The 23,782-nt window shown below is 45.6% G+C and overlaps 1 protein-coding gene across 1 annotated transcript in view; it reads right to left on the reverse strand.

The window, feature by feature from the left end:
* The window catches only part of LOC126199650 (uncharacterized), a 584,284-nt gene that overhangs the window by 339,729 nt on the left and 220,773 nt on the right, over nucleotides 1-23,782 (reverse strand). Inside the window, exon 5 of the mRNA XM_049936577.1 lies at nucleotides 15,499-15,619. Coding sequence (XP_049792534.1) covers nucleotides 15,499-15,619 — 121 coding nt within the window. The remainder of the gene's footprint in view (nucleotides 1-15,498; nucleotides 15,620-23,782) is intronic.

The raw sequence follows: 23,782 nt of genomic DNA on the forward strand, positions 1-23,782 counted from the left end.
TTCCATGGTAATTGGAAGCCAGGCACACAATTTTGCTGTCTTTCAACAAAATACCAAATTCCGGGGGATGAAATCCTATAACGAAAGTCAGCTGTTTTCATTTTCTGAAAAGATGAAAAGTCTGATGGGAAACGTTTCATATTTATCCTCATAATGCCACAAATCAAAATTTTCTGTACTCTTTGCCCTTCAGGCAGCAAAAATTAAGTGAAATGTCATCAAAGTCTTATTTCCTGTTTTGGAGCAAAACTTTTTTGAAAAACCTAAAACTATCCTAAAACACTGTTTTCAGATTCCGTCTCCAAAACTTCATTTCTCCCTTGATAAAAATTAAAGGCAACAATGTTGTTTTCCAGGGCTGCAATACGTAACGGTTTGTAACCGCATTATACAGGCTTCACTGCGTTGTACTTTTTCACAGTGTTTCTTCCTTTGAAGAAAATAAATAGGTTACCTAAGTGTCCTTCAGTTTCTGTCGGTTTTAGTATCAGGCATATTGCTAATTTTGAGAGGGATTACACGGAAGCAGTCATTTATTGCTTGTTTTTCGCATTTCTCTATAGTTTCAGGCAAACTGATTTGGAGATCCATTGGTGCTAATTCTGTCAGAAGTCTTTCAAAAATAGTATCAAAATCGAAAGCTTTTCCAAAAATCTCGTGAAAACTTAAACCTGCAGGGCTGTTAGCATCATTCTCTCCTTACACATCATCATCATCATCATCTCGAAAATCTTTTAGAAACGTTGCAACAATTCTGTCATCTGTTAGTATTTCCAGTTTCCGAAAAGTGCTAGTTCTCTGTGAAACAACTTCATACGATAATGAGAACCGTGCTAATAGTAAAATGAGCCTGACCCTTATGCAGCTAGATCGACAAACCTTGTAAAATACAGGAAAAATAGCAGCCAAGTCGACAAACCACGCTTGTGTAGCTGTACATAGGCTAGGCTTGCCATACCTCGCTGGTACCTCGTCGGGGCACTGAAACGGGGGTGTAGAAATGAAGTGAAACGTTTATTTCGTGTAATTACTTTTTATTGGAAGACAATAACATGGCACTTTTTGAGGCAGAAGTAGTTGGTACACTATATTTTCTCGGAAGCTTTCACCTTTTTCAGCTAGTCGTTTTTCTCTTTTACGTATTTATAAAATTCCGTGAAGTCAGCTTGTACTTAAACTGGCACTGTAAGATTGATTCCACAGTACCTGGCAACAGTCGATTTCTTTCGTCAGTTCAGTGGGCCGACATCGACGAAAATACTCTTTTCATAGCAGTGTTGTGTGGGGGAACAGAAAAATAAAAATGCTCGCATAATTATAGCAGTTGGCATTTGCGATCAGAATTTTCGGTTTCCTTAAGAAAGTAAATTCACCTTTCTTCCACGGAGTGTTTAGACTTACATTCTTTCGAGTCACGCTTGGTTTCCGAAAAGTTCTTCAGGAGCATATAGTCCGGAAAGCAACTGTCGCCTGAAATCTACATACAAATTTTAATCTGATAAGCCGGCCGCTGTGGCCCAGTGGTTCTAGGCGCTTCAGTCCGGCATCGCGCTGCTGCTACGGTCGCAGGTTCGAATCCTGCCTCGGGCATGGATGTGTGTTATGTCCTTAGGTTGGTTAGGTTTAAGTAGTTCTAAGTTCTAAGGGACTGATGACCTCAGATGTTAAGTCCCATAGTGTTTAGAGCCAACTGAACCATATTTTAATCAGATATATAATAGTGTTTCCAGCTATCACCTAAACTGGGATTCCAGATATCGTCATCCAATCAAATACTTATCCAATCAAATACTTGCTATTTATTAAACAAAAGCTCATTTCTCTAAGTAATCAAATGCTCTGGTACAGAAAGCCATTGTCTCTTCCTCAAATTTTTCACATGGGAACTGCTCGATTCCTCCGCGCCGCGCTGCTTACATAGTTCCAGCCACGTACTACTGGAGAAGCTTGGTATTTCCTCGAATAATGGCGCTAGATCTAGAAGGTGCTTGCATCGTCGATACAGGATACTCAACAAGCAACGCCATCTGTGAGACAACTTTGTTAAACTAAACATGTTGGCCTAAATACAACTAACTCAGGCTGCATTTACATGTTACGATAACACATGATGTTACTTCAGTACTTGAGCCAAGTTCGTAACAGTATTTTGCAAAATCGGGACGAAATTGGATCTTGTGGGTATGTCGGGACAAGATGGTCCATAACGGTGACGATCCAGATATGTCGAGACGTATGGCAACACTAGGCCAGACAGTAATGTAAACTATCACTTTGTTTACAGCTTACTTCGTAAATAAAAGCTACAGATTTAATGAAAGAGCTGTACGAGAAAGCAAATAGAATCTAACCTGCGTCATATATACGCTAGTAAACAGAAAGGTTGCTAACAACTGCATGACAGTAAACAATGCAAACGTGCTGTCACCAAAGATTATACAATCGTAATCTTTGACTAGCTAACGCTATTTACCAGGCAGTGAAGTGTTCCGAACACAACATAAACATGTATTTAAACGCACCATTAGACCAGGATGTGAGAAATGTGTGTGCAATCAGAATAAAGAAGAACTGAAAGAAGTTGTGCTTAGAACTACCAACAGGCAACAGAGGGTTTAAGCTATAGATATCAGAAGTTCATTTTGTTACTCAAATGGTTCAAATGGCTCTGAGCACTATGGGACTTAACATCTGAGGTCATTAGTCCCCCAGAATTTAGAACTAACTAAACCTAACTAACCTAAGGACATAACACACATCCATGACCGAGGCAGGATTCGAACCTGCGACCGTAGCGGTCGCGCGGTTCCAGTCTGAAGAGGCTAGAACCGCTCGGTCACAGCGGCCGGCCATTTTGTTGCAATATTGTTGGTGTTATAGGAGGTCGAAAAGTCAAGAGTTTGAGGAGCATGATAGTGCGCTCACGTTAATCTCTTGACCATCATATTCGCCAGATCTAAACATATCTCGGACACTGCGGGGCACCAGATCCGCTCCCACAAACCACTTTGCGCAGGCATTAGGTACCATGTATATCCAGAAACCTCCAAATCCATGCCACAAAGAATCGCTGCTATGTTATCTAGAGGTGGACCAACTTCCTTTCGAGCCGGAAGTCGTAATGTTTTCGCTTATGAGTGTAACTGTGGTCTACTTTGCGTTCACATACGGCGGTATTTTCTAGAATCAGGAAATTTTCAAACTTTTTCAGATTTATAGTTTCGTATCATTTCTTTTCTATTCTCTTTTCTTTTCTTAGAGATACTGACATAGAGCTCACGATGAGTTGTAATACACAGATGCATTTTGAAATTACAGGTAATTAACTCAGTTAGGATATTTAGTGTGAGATATGACGTCTATCGATAAGTGTTGAGTCTATGAAGACAAAAACTATGGGTTCCGATCCCGTGTGCACATTTCGCGAGGAATTGCGGTCCGTCATTACAGCAGCGGCAAATAACTTTCACCCTTCCTCTTTAGGGGCCGGCCGGTGTGGCAAAACGGTTCTAGGCGCTTCAGTCTGGAACCGCGCGACCGCTACGGTCGCAGGTTCGAATCCTGCCTCGGGCATGGATGTGTGTGATGTCCTTAGGTTAGTTAGGTTTAAGTAGTTCTAAGTTCTAGGGGACTGATGACCTCAGATGTTAAGTCCCATAGTGCTCTGAGCCATTTGAACCATTTTTGAGCCTCTTTAGGGCAAGCGAAAAGATCTCTATTTTCAGGTGGGGTACTGAAATATGAAGCTACATGAAAGATCGCTTATTTGCGTGCGATTGTCTTTCCACATGTGATGAATCCAGTAGCTTGCAACGCATGATTTGCTGTCTGTTTCGCGGGAAAACTAGATATTTTTATCAAAATGTGTGTGATGTAAAATGCTATTTGTTAGACGTAGCGCTATTGCGGTCACTGTTTTCGAAAAGCGAGGTTCCACATGGCTGACGCTGAATGCCTGGGACTCCCTGAGATTCTTCGTCGTCCACATCTGGCACCCGTTTCCGAGACTGCAACCCCAGAGTATTTACGAGCCACCCCTTCCAATTACTTTGCCGTCCCACAAGTCCTATTCATAAATTCCTCCCCTTTGATGCGTTACTACGACTGAAAGAATTGAGAAGTCTTTTGGAACGTGAAAATGCTTAAAACACTATAAATTTCTCGCTGGAGCACAGTCGCTACCCTTCCGCGACTGGAAGGGGGGAAAAGCAGAACGGTAAAGTAAGTGTTCGCCAGTGCCTGGTGGTCCGCAGAAGAGGGGGCGGGGAAGCGAACGAAGAGGAAAAGGCAAAATCGCATTGAGACGCAGATAAGCGCGAGAATGGCTGACAGAAAGAAAGCAGACTGAGGTCTGATAAAAGAAGAAGGAAAAAAAAGCAGTTACACTCAGTCTGCGAGTCGCTGAACAGAGTGACGGCAGCGAATGCTCACTCAGCAGAAGAAAGAAGAAGTCGCATGGCATTTACGACTGTAAAACCACTTGTGTTTGCACTCAGTGATACAATGTTGCTCATTAAAACTGCAACACCATGGAGGTGGCATGTAACAAACCTGAAAATCGCATCAAGTGTACTACAAGCTTGGATATGCCAATGACAAGCATTTCAGCACAGCCGCAGTATGTAATCAGAAATCAAGCCACTTACATTCATTATGCAGTGTGTCCCAGGAGGAATGGTCAGTACTGAAGGATACGAGAGGAGCGATAATTGGAAGTAAAACAGTCCAGTAAACATAAGCTCTGTAATGTATACCTTAACAGGTATGAGCACTTTTTCATCGTCGCTACTGTGAAACACCTCTCTTCTCGTAAACAAATGCTCATAGCTCATAACGTACGTATTTTAGAGAGCCCATGTTCACTGGACAACTTTTTGTTTCGTTTTTGTTTAGGTCAATACTAACTCCTCCCAAAATATGAAAAGCAAAGAATTTGCAGTAGAAGAGGTTTGTTTCCAAGTGTCGAAGATGAAGAAGTGCTCATATGTCTTAAGCTATGCATTTTAGAGCCCATTTTTACTACGTTTTTTTGCTTCGACTGATCGTTCGTGTCATATTCCTGAATATTGACCATTCCTTCTAGGAGACCCCGCATGAGGAGTGATTTGTTGCACTCCTATTAGTTGCAGAGACGACTTGAGCGAAAATGAATTGTAGGCCGGATCCTTTGTAACATTCGGGTCTATTTGACTTGATGCATTGTGAAATATGTTAATTAGTATTTCAAGGACGGGTTACGATAGCTGTTTGGTTGGTTTCACTGTGGGACTCTTGCTGTTGTATCAGCTTAAAAGGAAAATGAGGTATGAAAAGGTTCTCAAATACCGCTAGGAAATAAGTTCGTCATAATTTCTGAACGGTTTGCGTCAGGACGTTCAAAATGCACGGTTGACCGCGGGGCGTGATAGGAATGAGTACACGCATGCATTATTTGGTTTAGCGAAACATGCCGACACTCTGTAGAGCATGGTGGGTTACAGCAGCGGTATCCGTGCGAGCGTTATCCTGCTGGAAACACCCCTTGGAAACTGTTCAAAAATGGCAGCGAATCAGGTTGAATCACCAGAGTGACGTATGGATTTGCCATCAGGGTGCGTGCGATAACTACGAGAGTGGCTGTAATGGCACTTGCTAGATGTATCCAAAATGGTATACGTAAGATCAAATAGTAAGCGATGCGCTGCAGTAGAGATGCTGTTAAATGAGAGAGATGTGACTGTCACTTTATTACTTTTTTTTAAGTCGCAAAATGAGAGAAGTATGTGTGTCTTGACGAAGAGAGGACGCGAACATTTTATCGCTCTTCCTATTGTAACAGTTTTGTTAATATTGGATTACATAACGTGAAGTCAATTACAGTGCCTGTCTATTTACTTAACGAACAATTCATCTCACCACAACGAAATGAGTTTCTTTCATTAGGCCACCAATTAGCATGTTCTACGGCAGCTGTATTCGAGGGGACCATAGCAGCAGAAAGAAGTAAGAACATCAACTCCTAAGTTTCCTAGAAAGTTTATCTCAGATATGTTTGATGATGTGTGATCAGCAGCCGGTAGTACTCGTAAAAGCATTTCGTTAACTTCGATTTATGACTTCACAGTTAAAATTCAGAAAACATTTCCAGTTCAAAAACTCTAATTCAGTATCCATCCTTCAGTAAAAAATAGACTTGAATACAGGGTTCTGTTGTCCTATGAAATTGCACCCCAGATCATAGCTCTAGGTGTACGTCCAGTGTGACCAGCACGCGGGCAGGTTGGTTGCAGACCCTTAACTGGCCTCCTGACCAACACACGGCCATCAGTGACACAGAGATTAACCAGCTTTCGTCAGAAAACACAACAGACCTCCGCCCTGCCTTTCAATGAGCACTCTCCTGACACAACTGAAATTGCAAATGGCGGTGGTTTGGGTTCAGTGGAATGTTTGCTACAGGGCGTCTGGCTCGGAGCTGTCCTTGAAGCAACCGATCTGCAACAGTCGTCGTGCCACTGGGGTGCCAACTGCTGCCCAAAATGCTGCTGCAGATGCAGTACGCTGTACCAGAGCCATACGTGGAGCACGATGGTCTTCCCTCTCGTAGCGCCACGTGGCCGTACGGAGCTCGGTATTCTTGCGGCCGTAGACTCTCGTGGCCGCCGTTACCACCAGTAATTTATAGGGGCTACATCTTTCTGCAGTACCGCACAAGGAACACCCAGATTCCCGTAGCCCTATTACACCACCTGGTTCAAACTCAGTAAGATGCTGATAATGGCGTCTTTTTCGCTGTAAAGGCATTCTCGACAAATATCAACTCACTACGTCCACTCTCAAAGACTATTACGCTCACGACCGTTAAGGCGTACATAATGCAAGCATCCTCATAGTGATGCTAATAGTGTCACTCTTATGCGACTGCCACGAATTTTGAATGGAGGTCACTTTTTGATGTAGAAACACGCCTACCAACTTTCGTTTACGTCGCACAACTACTTCTTCGTGATGGGATTTTTTTTCCGTCTGCGTATATCGTTCTACATCTACATCTACATGGATACTCTGCAAATCACATTCAAGTGCCTGGCAGAGGGTTCATCGAACCACCTTCACAATTCTCTATTATTCCAATCTCGTATAGCGCGCGGAAAGAATAAACACCCATATCTTTCCGTACGAACTCTGATTTCCCTTATTTTATCGTGGTGATCGTTCCGCCCTATATAGGTCGGTGTCAAAAAAATATTTTCACATTCGGAGGAGAAAGTTGGTGACTGGAATTTCGTGAGAAGATTCCGTCACAAGGAAAACGCCTTTCCTTTAATGATTTCCAGCCCAAATCCTGTATCATTTCTGTGACACTCTCTCCCATATTTCGCGCTAATACAAAACGTACTTCCTTTCTTTGAACTTTTTCGATGTACTCAGTCAGTCCTACCTGGTAAGGATCCCTCAGCGCGCAGCAGTATTCTGAAAGAGGACGGAAAAGCGTAGTGTAGGCAGTCTCCTTAGTAGGTCTGTTACATTTTCTAAGTGTCCTGCCAACAAAACGCAGCCTTTGGTTAGCCTTCCCCACAACATTTCCTATGTGTTGTTTCCAATTTAAATTGTTCGTAATTGTAATACCTAGGTATTTAGTTGAATTTACGACTTTTAGATTAGACTGATTTGTCGTGTAACGGAAGTTTAACGAGTTCCTTTTAGCACTCATGTGGATGACCTCACACTTTTCGTTATTTAGGGTCAAGTGCCACCTTTCGCACCATTCAGGTATTTTTTCTAAATCGTTTTGCAGTTTGTTTTGGCCTTCTGATAACTTTATAAGTCGATAAACGACAGCGTCATTTGCAAACAACCGAAGGCGGCTGCTCAGATTGTCTCCCAAGTCGTTTATATAGATAAGGAACAGCAAAGGGCCTATAACGCTACCTTGGGGAACGCCTGAAATCACTTCTGTTTTACTCGATGACTTTCCGTCAATTACTACGAACTGTGATCTCTCTGACAGGAAATCGCAAATCCAGTCACGTAACTGAGACGATATTCCATATGCACACAATTTTACTACTGGCCGCTTGTGTAGTACAGAGTCAAAAGCGTTCCGGAAATCTAGCAATACGAAATCGATCTGAAATCACTTGTCGATAGCAGTTAGGACTTAGTATACTCAGTGCCATGCAGGATCTCAAAGATGTCACACGACTAGCGCTTGAGAGGACATGCACACTGATCGCTCGGCCGTGTAGGACCAGGTCAGGTGCCGTGACTCAGGAAAAGGTCTTGTCTACAGCATGACAGGAATGCCCACGGACAGTGCAACTACACTCCTAGAAATTGAAATAAGAACACCGTGAATTCATTGTCCCAGGAAGGGGAAACTTTATTGACACATTCCTGGGGTCAGATACATCACATGATCACACTGACAGAACCACAGGCACATAGACACAGGCAACAGAGCATGCACAATGTCGGCACTAGTACAGTGTATATCCACCTTTCGCAGCAATGCAGGCTGCTATTCTCCCATGGAGACGATCGTAGAGATGCTGGATGTAGTCCTGTGGAACGGCTTGCCATGCCATTTCCACCTGGCGCCTCAGTTGGACCAGCGTTCGTGCTGGACGTGCAGACCGCGTGAGACGACGCTTCATCCAGTCCCAAACATGCTCAATGGGGGACAGATCCGGAGATCTTGCTGGCCAGGGTAGTTGACTTACACCTTCTAGAGCACGTTGGGTGGCACGGGATACATGCGGACGTGCATTGTCCTGTTGGAACCGCAAGTTCCCTTGCCGGTCTATGAATGGTAGAACGATGGGTTCGATGACGGTTTGGATGTACCGTGCACTATTCAGTGTCCTCTCGACGATCACCAGTGGTGTACGGCCAGTGTAGGAGATCGCTCCCCACACCATGATGCCGGGTGTTGGCCCTGTGTGCCTCGGTCGTATGCAGTCCTGATTGTGGCGCTCACCTGCACGGCGCCAAACACGCATACGACCATCATTGGCACCAAGGCAGAAGCGACTCTCATCGCTGAAGACGACACGTCTCCATTCGTCCCTCCATTCACGCCTGTCGCGACACCACTGGAGGCGGGCTGCACGATGTTGGGGCGTGAGCGGAAGACGGCCTAACGGTGTGCGGGACCGTAGCCCAGCTTCATGGAGACGGTTGCGAATGGTCCTCGCCGATATCCCAGGAGCAACAGTGTCCCTAATTTACTGGGAAGTGGCGGTGCGGTCCCCTACGGCACTGCGTAGGATCCTACGGTCTTGGCGTGCATCCGTGCGTCGCTGCGGTCCGGTCCCAGGTCGACGGGCACGTGCACCTTCCGCCGACCACTGGCGACAACATCGATGTACTGTGGAGACCTCACGCCCCATGTCTGAGCAATTCGGCGGTACGTCCACCCGGCCTCCCGCATGCCCACTATACGCCCTCGCTCAAAGTCCGTCAACTGCACATACGGTTCACGTCCACGCTGTCGCGGCATGCTACCAGTGTTAAAGACTGCGATGGAGCTCCGTATGCCACGGCAAACTGGCTGACACTGACGGCGGCGGTGCACAAATGCTGCGCAGCTAGCGCCATTCGACGGCCAACACCGCGGTTCCTGGTGTGTCCGCTGTGCCGTGCGTGTGATCATTGCTTGTACAGCCCTCTCGCAGTGTCCGGAGCAAGTATGGTGGGTCTGACACACCGGTGTCAATGTGTTCTTTTTTCCATTTCCAGGAGTGTATATCTGGGGCACCAGGCAGTGTCGGTACAGTACCACCTGATGCAGAGAGCCACGTAGTAAGCGCCCTTAGAGCCAGCAGACAGCCGACCTAGACGGAGGGCGGCGGCACCAGACGCCTGCCAGACGAGACAGACGGTGTTTAATTTTCGCTGCACCCTCCACTCTCCGCCTTCCCCTCCAGCAGCCCCCTTCAAGGAGCCGGCTTGCGCCGCGCTTGAGATATTACCGCGTTTTATTAACGTTTAAGTGCGCGGCAGGGGATAGGGAGGGGCGTTCCGTATCGGCGGGGAGCCAATCCCGCCCCTCATAATGAAACCTAAATCACGCCAGCCTCGCCCTGTCCTCGGCTCTGCCGTCTGCGGCTCCGCCGGCCGTTTCGCTAAATTTATTCCCATCCCGTACGATACTCGCGGCATTCCTGTGGCACATCCCGTCTGGAGTACACAGCGTCGGTTTTATAGCTGAGCTATATCTAAAAGCAATTTCCAATCGCTGATTCTGTCTCTCTGGACTTTGCCTACGTGGCCTCTATCCAGTATTTGCAGCCTCCCAAGAGTTAAAGGATTTACAGTACTGGCCATTAAAATTGCTACACCAAGAAGAAATGCAGATGATAAACGGATATTCATTGGACAAATATATTATACTAGAACTAACATGTGATTACATTTTCACGCAATTTGGGTGCATAGATCCTGAGAAATCAGTACCCACAACAACCACCTCTAGGCGTAATAACGGCCTTGATACGACTGGGCATTGAGTCAAACAGAGCTTGGATGGCATGTACAGATACAGCTGCCTATGCGGCTTCAACACGATACCACAGTTCATCAAGACTGGCGTATTGTGACGAGCCAGTTGCTCGGCCACCATTGACCAGACGTTTTCAGTTGGTGTGAGATCTGGAGAATGTGCTGGCCAGGGCAGCAGTCGAACATTTTCTGTATCCAGAAAGGCCCGTACAGGACTTGCAACATGCGGTCGTGCATTATCCTCATGAAATGTATGGTATCGCAGGGATCGAATGACGGGTACAGCCACGGATCGTAACACATCTGAAATGTAACGTCCACTGTTTAAAGTGCCGCCAATACGAACAAGAGGTGACCGAGACGTGTAACCAGTGGCACACCATACCATCACGCCGGATGATATGCCAGTATGGCGATGACGAATACACGCTTCCAATGTGCGTTCACCGCGATGTCGCCAAACACGGATGCAACCATCATGATGCTGTAAACAGAACCTGGATTCATCCGAAAAAAATGACGTTTTGCCATTCGTGCACCCAGGTTCGTCGTTGAGTACACCATCGCAGGGGCTCCTGCCTGTGATGCAGCGTCAAGGGTAACCGCAGCCATGGTCTCCGAGCTGATAGTCGATGCTGCTGCAAACATCGTCGAACTGTTCGTGCAGATGGTTGTTGCCTTGCAAACGTCACCACCTGTTGAGTCAGGGATCCAGACGTAGCTGCACGATCCGTTACAGTCATGCGGATAAGATGCCTGTCATCTCGACTCCTAGTGATACGAGGCCGTAGTTATCCAGCACGGCGTTCCGTATTACCCTCCTGAACCCACCGATTCCATATTCTGCTAACAGTCATTGGATATAGACCAACGCGAGCAGCAATGTCGCGGTACCGCAATCGCAATAGGCTACAATCAGACCTTTATCAAAGTCGGAAACGTGATGGTACGCATTTCTCCTCCTTACACGAGGCATCACAACAACGTTTCACTAGGCAACGCCGGTCAACTGCTGTTTGTGTATGAGAAATCGGTTGGAAACTTTCCTCTTGTCAGCACGTTGTAGGTGTCGCCACCGGCGCCAACCTTGTGTGAATGCTTTGAAAAGCTAATCATTCGCATATCACACCATCTTCTTCCTGTCAGTTAAATTTCGCGTCTTTAGCACGTCAATTTCGTGGTGTAGCAGTTTTAATGGCCAGTAGTGTACCGTTACCAAAATCATCGTCATGAAGTGTATTCGAAATTTCGAGCATGGACTATCATCAGTTTTATAACAGAATGACGACAATTAACATTTGTGCGTGACCGGGACTCGAACGCTGTTTTCCCGCTTGTCGCAAGCAGTCGCCTTGCAATATGGCTATCCTAGCACGATTCACAGTCAGCCGAAACTTCCATATGTCTTCAACGATATGTCTACAAACTGCAGTCGTACTTGAACTAAAATCTTTACTCCGTCCTGACACGCCTTGGAAGGCCCAACGTACCGACCGGCCACCGTGTCATCCTCAGCCCACAGGCGCCACTGGATATGGATATGGTGGGGCATGTGGGCAGCACACCATTCTCCCTGCCGTATGTCAGTTTACAAGACCGGAGCCGCTACTTCTCGCTCAAGTAGCTCTTCAATTTGCCACATAAGTGCTGAGTGCAGCCCGCTTGCCAACAGCGCTCGGCAGACCGAATGGTCACCCGACAGCACTGAACTTCGGTGATCTGTTGCCACTGCGGCAAGGTCGTTGGCGTACCCGTACTTACATTATGTATATTCCCGTACAGGCCCGATGTCGGCTGATAAATACGATATCGTTATTCAAATTACGATGCAATGTTCCTTCGAACGTGTTTGACGACATATGGAAGCCTGGGTGAGTTGTGCACGAACAGCAAAATAGTAAGGTGACCGCTTGTGATAAGCGGGAAATCCAGGTTCGAATCCCGGCCCGGTAAATTTTCATTGTCGTCATTCCATTGTACAGCTGATGGTAGTCCATATTCGAAACTGCGAATACATTTCATGTATTTCATGAGAATTGTAGTCGCCGCAGTGCTTGTTCCTTCGGACATGCATGCGTTCAAATGGCTCTAAGCACTATGGGACTCAACATATGAGGTCATCACTCCCCTTGACGCCGGCCGCTGTGGGCGAGCGGTTGTAGGCTCTTCAGTCCGGAACCGCGTGACTGATGCGGTCGCAGGTTCGAATCCTGCCTCGGGCGTGGATGTGTGTGGTGTCCTTAGAACTACTTAAACCTAAATAACCTAAGTCTAGGGGACTGATGACCTCAGATGTTAAGTCCCATAGTACTCAGAGCCATCTGAACCATCAGTCCCCTTCACTTAGAACTAGTTAAACCTAAAGACATCACATGCATCCATGCCCGAGGCAGGATTCGAACCTGCGACCGCAGCAGCAGCGTGGTTGCAGACTGAAGCGCCTAGAACCGCTCGGCCACAGCGGCCAGCCATGCATGCGTGTGCAAAGGAACATCATATCGTATTTCGGAATAACACAGGAGCTGCAATGTCGTAAAGTCGTCATTATCATCGTTGTCGTCAACCTCGTTATCAGCCATGCAATATCCACTGGGTATGAGGCCTCCTTTAGTTTCTGCCGCGCAATACGGTCTTCAGCTAGAGCCACGCTGCACTCAATTTTTTTTCCTTTTTCCTGAATATTGACCAGCTTAATCACATTCCATCACACAAAAAAGCTGAAAAATAGCGGTCGAATGTTTTATGAAATGAATGGTTTAAAAGTAAGAAACAGAATAGATTGTAGAAATACTGGTGCGCCTTTTTATGATACTCGGAATCATGCGCAGCAGCTGAGATGGTTATGCGTTAATTGTGGTGTCACCGCCAGACACCACACTTGCTAGGTGGTAGCCTTTAAATCGGCCGCGGTCCGTTAGTATACGTCGGACCCGCGTGTCGCCACTATCAGTGATTGCAGACCGAGCGCCGTCACACGGCAGATCTAGAGAGACTTCCTAGCACTCGCACCAGTTGTACAGCCGACTTTGCTAGCGATGGTTCACTGACAAATTACGCTCCCATTTGCCGAGACGATAGTTAGCATAGCCTTCAGCTACGTCATTTGCTACGACCTAGCAAGGCGCCATTACCAGTCACTATTGATGTTGTAAAACATGTACCGTCAAGAGCGATGTTCACCAATTATGGATTAAAGTTAAGTATTCCAGCAGCTACGTACGTTTTTGGCTATTCTCATTTTCGTGTCCTGTTCCAGACCTCACGCCAGCCTGCGTGAGCTTAAACGCCTTTCGGCTTCCTCCTAGTGGATTGGCTGTCTTGCCAATGCACAGCATTAATGACTTAAGGACACCACTCAGTGAAATTCCATCAGACAAATGTCCTATTTCTCTACCAAAGGCTAGGATTTTAAGATAAACATTGAACCTTCAGATGTGAATCGACACCTCATTTCCTGTACATGATTTCGAGCATCATTAAAAGGCACGTCAAATGTTTCTGTAATCTGTTTTATGTCTTACTTTCAGACAAATCATTTCACAAACCATTTGACCGTTTATTTCATTTTCTTGTATTTTCAAGTTTTGTTCAGAAAGTAAATATCTTCAAAATTTCGCGACCCTATCAGCAACTGTGTAAATATTAATTTTAATTTTAATAATTAACAGCCTCAGTTGCACTGTTTACCTAGAATTTACCTAGGTTTCAGTCGGAATAACCCAACCTTCTTAAGAATAACAGTAACTACCGTTTGCCCATAGTGGACATCGTCAAGCTAAAACTACAAATCCATAAATCATCGTCAGACTATAAAACTTATCTGGAACTGCCTCGGCCCCACTTCGCGACCGCGATGCGGTAGCCACGAGTGCTGTACTGGAACCATTGGGTTCCAACTCAATGGTCGCGAAGTTGGGCCGAGGCAGTTCCAGATAAGTTTTATAGTCTGACGATGATTTATGGATTTTTAGTTTTAGCTTGACGATGTCCACTATGGACAAACGGTAGTTACTGTTATTCTGAAGAAGGTTAGGTTATTCCGACTGAAACCTAGGTAAATTCTAGGTAAACGGTGCAACTGAGGCTGTTAATTATGAAAACTAAAATTAATTGTTCAGAAAACGTGAAATATGTTTCAATATCGATCGGTAATCTATTATTATGCTGCGATTTCATATTTTTTGACACTGGCAGTCACTTCTCGCGAAATATTTGAATTTTCCCTGAAATCGCTAGTTAAGTTTTTCTTAATTACCCAGATTACTTTCAAGCAATTAATTTTTTTTTTGCAGGACTGTATCCCATACTGATCGGTTTTATACCCCATTCGTCCATTAACAACTGTTAATTTGGAAACGAAAATTACGAGAAGAATCCATGGTGTAATCTCTAAAATGTCTAATTTTCACTCCGCTGAAAGATTCAACGAATAAGTAAAACAGGAAAAGTCGTCTCTCTCTTCTAAAACTTGCATCACAAATCGAACAGAGGCACAGAACACGGTGAATGCTAAGACATCCACTGAGGAAACTACTTTGGTTGTCTGATCAGTAACAGAGAACCTGTATGTGTCAAGAATCCGTTTTGTTTGTTTCGTAAGTATCATAAAATTTTAATAGCTATATCACATTCGTATCTTAGTCTATTTAAATAGTGGAAAGATCAGCTGGTAAACTCCTTTCCTCTTATCTGAGCAAAAAATAGGAATATTTAAAATGTGGCAGACTGAAATCTACGAGTCACGGGCCCCACAAATCGGAGGATTCTTTCGGTGCTGCTGGAAGCAATGCACCGCCCGACGCTGTCAATTCTGCAGCCTGAGCCACTGAGAGGAAGTATGCCATGGCCGAGTCGTTGACTTCTCTAGATGCAGTTCATTGTTCGTCAGACGCACTTCCTGCCAGTGACATGGTATTCTATACCTCAACAGCGAGGAAACAGCGTGGACACTGTCAGGACAATACGGCAATATTTTACTGCGTAATGAACAAGAACGTGGTATGCTGGCAGTCCTACCTGTGTATGGCTGCGAGTAGTCTCTGTCAGGGCTGGTATATAGCTTGCCACTCGCCTCTTCGCCGGGTTCCAGGTACGCCTTAGAGTCCCGAGGGTCGCAGTACGCCTCGACTACCTCCACCTGAAACAGGAGAATGGCGGATCGTAAGAATTTAATGCGTTTCTCATACTTTATTCTCTGTCTCCTTACTCTGGTCACTTGAACCCTTACATCTTACTACAGCTTCATCTTAAGAATTATACACTCCTGGAAATTGAAATAAGAACACCGTGAATTCATTGTCCCAGGAAGGGGAAACTTTATTGACACATTCCTGGGGTCAGATACATCACATGATCACACTGACAGAACCACAGGCACATAGACACAGGAAACAGAGCATGCACAATGTCGGCACTAGTACAGTGTATATCCACCTTTCGCAGCAATGCAGGCTGCTATTCTCCCATGGAGACGATCGTAGAGATGCTGGATGTAGTCCTGTGGAACGGCTTGCCATGCCATTTCCACCTGGCGCCTCAGTTGGACCAGCGTTCGTGCTGGACGTGCAGACCGCGTGAGACGACGCTTCATCCAGTCCCAAACATGCTCAATGGGGGACAGATCCGGAGATCTTGCTGACCAGGGTAGTTGACTTACACCTTCTAGAGCACGTTGGGTGGCACGGGATACATGCGGACGTGCGTTGTCCTGTTGGAACAGCAAGTTCCTTGCCGGTCTAGGAATGGTAGAACGATGGGTTCGATGACGGTTTGGATGTACCGTGCACTATTCAGTGTCCCCTCGACGATCACCAGTGGTGTACGGCCAGTGTAGGAGATCGCTCCCCACACCATGATGCCGGGTGTTGGCCCTGTGTGCCTCGGTCGTATGCAATCCTGATTGTGGCGCTCACCTGCACGGCGCCAAACACGCATACGACCATCATTGGCACCAAGGCAGAAGCGACTCTCATCGCTGAAGACGACACGTCTCCATTCGTCCCTCCATTCACGCCTGTCGCGACACCACTGGAGGCGGGCTGCACGATGTTGGGGCGTGAGCGGAAGACGGCCTAATGGTGTGCGGGACCGTAGCCCAGCTTCATGGAGACGGTTGCGAATGGTCCTCGCCGATACCCCAGGAGCAACAGTGTCCCTAATTTGCTGGGAAGTGGCGGTGCGGTCCCCTACGGCACTGCGTAGGATCCTACGGTCTTGGCGTGCATCCGTGCGTCGCTGCGGTCCGGTCCCAGGTCGACGGGCACGTGCACCTTCCGCCGACCACTGGCGACAACATCGATGTACTGTGGAGACCTCACGCCCCACGTGTTGAGCAATTCGGCGGTACGTCCACCCGGCCTCCCGCATGCCCACTATACGCCCTCGCTCAAAGTCCGTCAACTGCACATACGGTTCACGTCCATGCTGTCGCGGCATGCTACCAGTGTTAAAGACTGCGATGGAGCTCCGTATGCCACGGCAAACTGGCTGACACTGACGGCGGCGGTGCACAAATGCTGCGCAGCTAGCGCCATTCGACGGCCAACACCGCGGTTCCTGGTGTGTCCGCTGTGCCGTGCGTGTGATCATTGCTTGTACAGCCCTCTCGCAGTGTCCGGAGCAAGTATGGTGGGTCTGACACACCGGTGTCAATGTGTTCTTTTTTCCATTTCCAGGAGTGTATATCAAACGTAAATGTTCAAGATTTATCACTGTATTTCATTCAGAATGCAGTATTCGTCCATTTTGCAGGCGATATTGTTGTGTTTATGCCCCATTGCCGCCCATCCTATCACATTTTATAATACAGCGAACAAAGATTCGCGCTGCTGCGAGTCAGAAAACAGACTGCTCCACCTTAAAAACAACAGTATCCTGTGTAAACTCCTCATGTAGGCAAAATGTATTCAAGCACACACAAAAAAGTAGTGTTGAGACACACAAATTGTGCACACATCAGTTAGAACGTTATGGCCACAGACCTATTATCTATATAACCACATCCAGGCGATAGCAGCGTCATCCGGCGAGGAATGACCGCTAGTCAGACGCATGCACTGTGCATGTAATATCAGCGAACGTGCTGGCCGTATGCCCAATGAGGAAGACACGTGATCTATCTGAGTTTGACCGAGGGCGGATTGAGATGGCCCAGAGGCTCGGCACGAGCATTTTGTAGCTAACATCAGACGTTAATGCTGGGCAGAGTACAAGTGTGGCTGAACACACAGTGCATCGAACACCCCTAACAATAGGCCTGCGCAGCCAATGACCCACGCACGTGCCAATGTTAACACCACGATATCGGTAGCTACGACTGAAATGAGCAAGTGACCACTGGGACTGGACTTTGGCGCAGTGGCTGAGCCATGCCGAAGGGAGGGCGCGAATCGCTCGTCTTACAGGGAAACAGCTCCTTGAAACCTGTACTACGGAAAGGAGACAAGCTGACGGGGGACATGCTCTGGGGAACATTCACGTGGGCATCCACGGGTCCAGTGAAGCTCGTGCAAGGCACCATGACAGCCATGGAGTATCGTACACTGGTTGCATACCACGTACACCCCTTCATGACGATCGTATTTCCCAACGGCTGTGGCATTTTTCAACAAGATAATCCCCCATGAACCATGGACCTTGCCGTTGGTGGGGAGGCTTGCGTGCCTCAGCGATACAGATGGCCGTACCGTAGGTGCAACCACAACGGAGGGGTATCTGTTGAGAGGCCAGACAAACGTGTGGTTCCTGAAGAGGGGCAGCAGCCTTTTCAGTAGTTGCAAGGGCAACAGTCTGGATGATTGACTGATCTGGCCTTGTAACAATAACCAAAACGGCCTTGCTGTGCTGGTACTGCGAACGGCTGAAAGCAAGGGGAAACTACGGCCGTAATTTTTCCCGAGGGCATGCAGCTTTACTGTATGATTGAATGATGATGGCGTCCTCTTGGGTAAAATATTCCGGAGGTAAAATAGTCCCCCATTCGGATCTCCGGGCGGGGACTACTCAAGAGGACGTCGTTATCAGGAGAAAGAAAACTGGCATTCTACGGATCGGAGCGTGGAATGTCAGATCCCTTAATCGGGCAGGTAGGTTAGAAAATTTAAAAAGGGAAATGGATAGGTTAAAGTTAGATATAGTGGGAATTAGTGAAGTTCAGTGGCAGGAGGAACAAGACTTTTGGTCAGGTGATTACAGGGTTATAAATACAAAATCAAATAGGGGTAATGCAGGAGTAGGTTTAATAATGAATAAAAAAATAGGAGTGCGGGTTAGCTACTACAAACAGCATAGTGAACGCATTATTATGGCCAAGATAGACACAAAGCCCATGCCTACTACAGTAGTACAAGTTTATATGCCAACTAGCTCTGCAGATGATGAAGAAATTGATGAAATGTATGACGAGATAAAAGAAATTATTCAGGTAGTGAAGGGAGACGAAAATTTAATAGTCATGGGTGACTGGAATTCGTCAGTAGGAAAAGGGAGAGAAGGAAACATAGTAGGTGAATATGGATTGGGGGGAAGAAATGAAAGAGGAAGCCGCCTTGTAAAATTTTGCACAGAGCATAACTTAATCATAGCTAACACTTGGTTCAAGAATCATAAAAGAAGGTTGTATACCTGGAAGAATCCTGGAGAAACTAAAAGGTATCAAGTAGATTATATAATGGTAAGACAGAGATTTTGGAACCAGGTTTTAAATAGTAAGACATTTCTAGGGGCAGATGAGGATTCTAACCACAATCTATTGGTTATGAACTGCAGATTGAAACTGAAGAAACTGCAAAAAGGTGGGAATTTAAGGAGATGGGACCTGGATAAACTGAAAGAACCAGAGGTTGTAGAGAGTTTCAGGGAGAGCATAAGGGAACAATTGACAGGAATGGGGGAAAGAAATACAGTAGAAGAAGAATGGGTAGCTCTGAGGGATGAAGTAGTGAAGGCAGCAGAGGATCAAGTAGGTAAAAAGACGAGGGCTAATAGAAATCCTTGGGTAACAGAAGAAATATTGAATTTAATTGATGAAAGGAGAAAATATAAAAATGCAGTACATGAAGCAGGCAAAAAGGAATACAAACGTCTCAAAAATGAGATCGACAGGAAGTGCAAAATGGCTAAGCAGGGATGGCTAGAGGAAAAATGTAAGGATGTAGATGCTTATCTCACTAGGGGTAAGAGAGATACTGCCTACAGGAAAATTAAAGAGACCTTTGGAGAGAAGAGAACCACTTGTATGAATATCAAGAGCTCAGATGGCAACCCAGTTCTAAGCAAAGAAGGGAAGGCAGAAAGGTGGAAGGAGTATATAGAGGGTTTATACAAGGGCGATGTACTTGAGGACAATATTATGGAAATGGAAGAGGATGTAGATGAAGATGAAATGGGAGATAAGATACTGCGTGAAGAGTTTGACAGAGCACTGAAAGACCTGAGTCGAAACAAGGCCCCGGGAGTAGACAACATTCCATTAGAACTACTGATGGCCTTGGGAGAGCCAGTCATGACAAAACTCTACCATCTGGTGAGCAAGATGTATGAGATAGGTGAAATACCCACAGACTTCAAGAAGAATATAATAATTCCAATCCCAAAGAAAGCAGGTGTTGACAGATGTGAAAATTACCGAACTATCAGTTTAATAAGTCACAGCTGCAAAATACTAACGCGAATTCTTTACAGACGAATGGAAAAACTGGTAGAAGCGGACCTCGGGGAAGATCAATTTGGATTCCGTAGAAATGTTGGAACACGTGAGGCAATACTAACCTTACGACTTATCTTAGAAGAAAGATTAAGAAAAGGCAAACCTACGTTTCTAGCATTTGTAGACTTAGAGAAAGCTTTTGACAACGTTAACTGGAATACTCTTTTTCAAATTCTGAAGGTGGCAGGGGTAAAATACAAGGTGCGAAAGGCTATTTACAATTTGTACAGAAACCAGATGGCAGTTATAAGAGTCGAGGCGCATGAAAGGGAAGCAGTGGTTGGGAAAGGAGTGAGACAGGGTTGTAGCCTCTCCCCGATGTTATTCAATCTGTATATTGAGCAAGCAGTAAAGGAAACAAAAGAAAAATTCGGAGTAGGTATTAAAATTCATGGAGAAGAAGTAAAAACTTTGAGGTTCGCCGATGACATTGTAATTCTGTCAGAGACAGCAAAGGACTTGGAAGAGCAGTTGAACGGAATGGACAGTGTCTTGAAAGGAGGATATAAGATCACATCAACAAAAGCAAAACGAGGATAATGGAATGTAGTCAAATTAAATCGGGTGATGCTGAGGGGATTAGATTAGGAAATGAGGCACTTAAAGTAGTAAAGGAGTTTTGCTATTTAGGGAGTAAAATAACTGATGATGGTCGAAGTAGAGAGGATATAAAATGTAGACTGGCAATGGCAAGGAAATCGTTTCTGAAGAAGAGAAATTTGTTAACATCGAGTATAGATTTAAGTGTCAGGAAGTCGTTTCTGAAAGTATTTGTATGGTGTGTAGCCATGTATGGAAGTGAAACATGGACGATAAATAGTTTGGACAAGAAGAGAATAGAAGCTTTCGAAATGTGGTGCTACAGAAGAATGCTGAAGATAAGGTGGGTAGATCACGCAACTAATGAGGAGGTATTGAATAGGATTGGGGAGAATTGAAGTTTGTGGCATAACTTGACTAGAAGAAGGGATCGGTTGGTAGGACATGTTTTGAGGCATCAAGGGATCACAAATTTAGCATTGGAGGGCAGCGTGGAGGGTAAAAATCGTAGAGGGAGACCAAGAGATGAATACACTAAGCAGATTCAGAAGGATGTAGGTTGCAGTAGGTACTGGGAGTTGAAGAAGCTTGCACAGGATAGAGTAGCATGGAGAGCTGCATCAAACCAGTCTCAGGACTGAAGACCACAACAACAACAACAACAACAATGCGCCATGTCACAAAGCCAGTAGTGTGATGGAGTTGTTCGACGAACACAGTGGCGAGTTCCAATTGCCGGCCCCCAACTCGCCGTATCTGAACCGGTCTAACACATATGGAATGTGACTGAACGGCCGTCAGTGCTCATCGCTCATCGCTCTTGCGTGCCAACTCTCTCCAGTGACCAGCCACGCTTCCGTGCCACGACAAGTCACCGCTGTTATCGGTGCCAAATGTGGACCTACAGGCTATTAGGTAGGTGGTCATAATGTTGTGTCTGGTCAGTGTATATGCCCATACTTGATAATGGGTTCCAAACTGGACAGACTAACGTAACTGCCATAAATATGGCCGATGATGTATTCCTTGGCGTAGTCATGAGAGAGAAAATAAGATGGAGGAGTGACAAAACAGTTAATGTCCTCATCCACGTAAACATTCTGTCAGGTAGTGTTGGCTGTCGTTTCAAATTATTCGTATATGAGACTGTACTGGGAAAGTGTCACTGGCGGATAATCCTGCATCCAAGCCGGCCGGCGGTTCTAGAACCATTTTCATACTACTTCTCTGCCATTCCACTCTCGAATGGCGCATGGGAAAAAGGAACACTGAATCTTTCCGTTCGAGCTCTGATTTATCTTATTGTATTATGATGATCATTTCTCCCTACGTAGGTGGGTGTCAACAAAATATTTGCGCCTTCGGAAGAGAAAGTTGGTGATTGAAATTTCGTAAATAGATCTCGCCGCAAAGAAAACCGCCTTTGTCTAAGTTTTCTGCCAACAAAGCGCAGTCTTTGTTTCGCCTTCCCCCAATATTATCCATGTGGTTTCTCCCATTTAGGCCGGCCGGGGTGGCCGAGCGGTTCTAGGCGCTACAGTCTGGAACCGCCTTGCCACTACGGTCGCAGGATCGAATCCTGCCTCGGGCATGGATGTTTGTGATGTCCTTAGGTTAGTTATGTTTAAGTAGTTCTAAGTTCTAGGGCACTGATGACCTCAGATGTTAAGTCCCATAGTGCTCAGAGCCATTTTGAACCTGTGTCCAAAATTACGTAAACAATTATTTCTCATATACAGCGAGTGGATTAGTATAAGCTTATTCACGTGAACAGGAAGAGCATTTTCTCTATTGCCTGGCTATAGCGATAAGCTTGTGGGCTTTGTTATATCGATTAAATACCTAGGGATAAAGCTACGAAGCCATAGGAAGTGGAAGGCACGAATGGCTGTAGGAAAACCGAACGGCAGCCACCGACATTTTTGGTTACTAGCTCGAAAGTAAGGGTTGTTATTATAGGGAACCGTCCATAATATTTTCGTACAAGCTTTTTCAAAATAGTGTTCCACTCTTCGGGAAATTTATCAAGAGAGCAAGAGGACGTCTGAATTCTAGAGAGCTGTAGCTGAGTGATTTACTCCATAAGAGGGTGATCCGGAAATAAATCTTTTAAATGAAAATGAACTGAACTAACATGACATACTTCTGGTGAAGCACATTTACAGAGCTATTATTTCGTACAGGCTATAAAAAAACTTTGAAGGAAGGAATATTAGAGTGTAGTGTCCCGTTGGCGACGAGGTCATTAAAGGCGGAGCAGAAGCTCGGACAGGACGAGGATCAGAAGGGAAATAGCACGCGTCCTTCAAAAATAAATATCTCAGCATTTGTTGTAATGGATTTAAAAGAACCTAAATATGGCTTGGGAAGGGTGGAGGAATGGACTCCGTACCAACGACTTAACCGCTGTGCAGTTTTGCTTATTAAAGGATTAAAGGCACTTGTACAGTTTTAACCAATTATTTCGAATAAGAACCATTATCTTTCTCTTCTGCCCATAACTAGGTCAGATTATAACATGGAACCGTTCATCTGCGATTATTCAGTCTTTGTTTTTATTCTATGACCGGGGGTGGTTGTTGTGACGATCGTCAGCTAGCCGATAGGCTATCCGAGCAGGACTCACGGCCATATCCAAACTTCGACATGTCGTCAACCGTATTTCTACAATCTCTACTCTTACATCCTTTACGCATACTCCCGTAATGGGGAGATATTTTACTTGAATGTCGCTTGCCCGGTGTCGGCAGATAAATACGATTATTGCAGTGCCTGTGTGATTCCGGATAAATGAATCCGTGTCCGAAGGAACATTGCATTGCAGTTCGGAATAACACAGGCATTGCAATATCTTAATTCTGGAAGCTTTGTTCTTTGTGCATCGTATTTTAACTATGTGCATATTATATCTATGAGGCGGAGACAGGATACAGCATGTCATTTCGCTAGTCGAGTGTGGAAAACAGCTTCAGAACCACATTCAGCTTGGCCTGAGCAGCTGTCGTTCATTTGGCACGCAGATGAAATTGAGGGTCTGGTCCACCTTCCTGTCTC

The sequence above is a fragment of the Schistocerca nitens genome, chromosome 8 (assembly GCF_023898315.1).
Source record: "Schistocerca nitens isolate TAMUIC-IGC-003100 chromosome 8, iqSchNite1.1, whole genome shotgun sequence".
Taxonomy (NCBI): Eukaryota; Metazoa; Arthropoda; class Insecta; order Orthoptera; family Acrididae; genus Schistocerca; species Schistocerca nitens.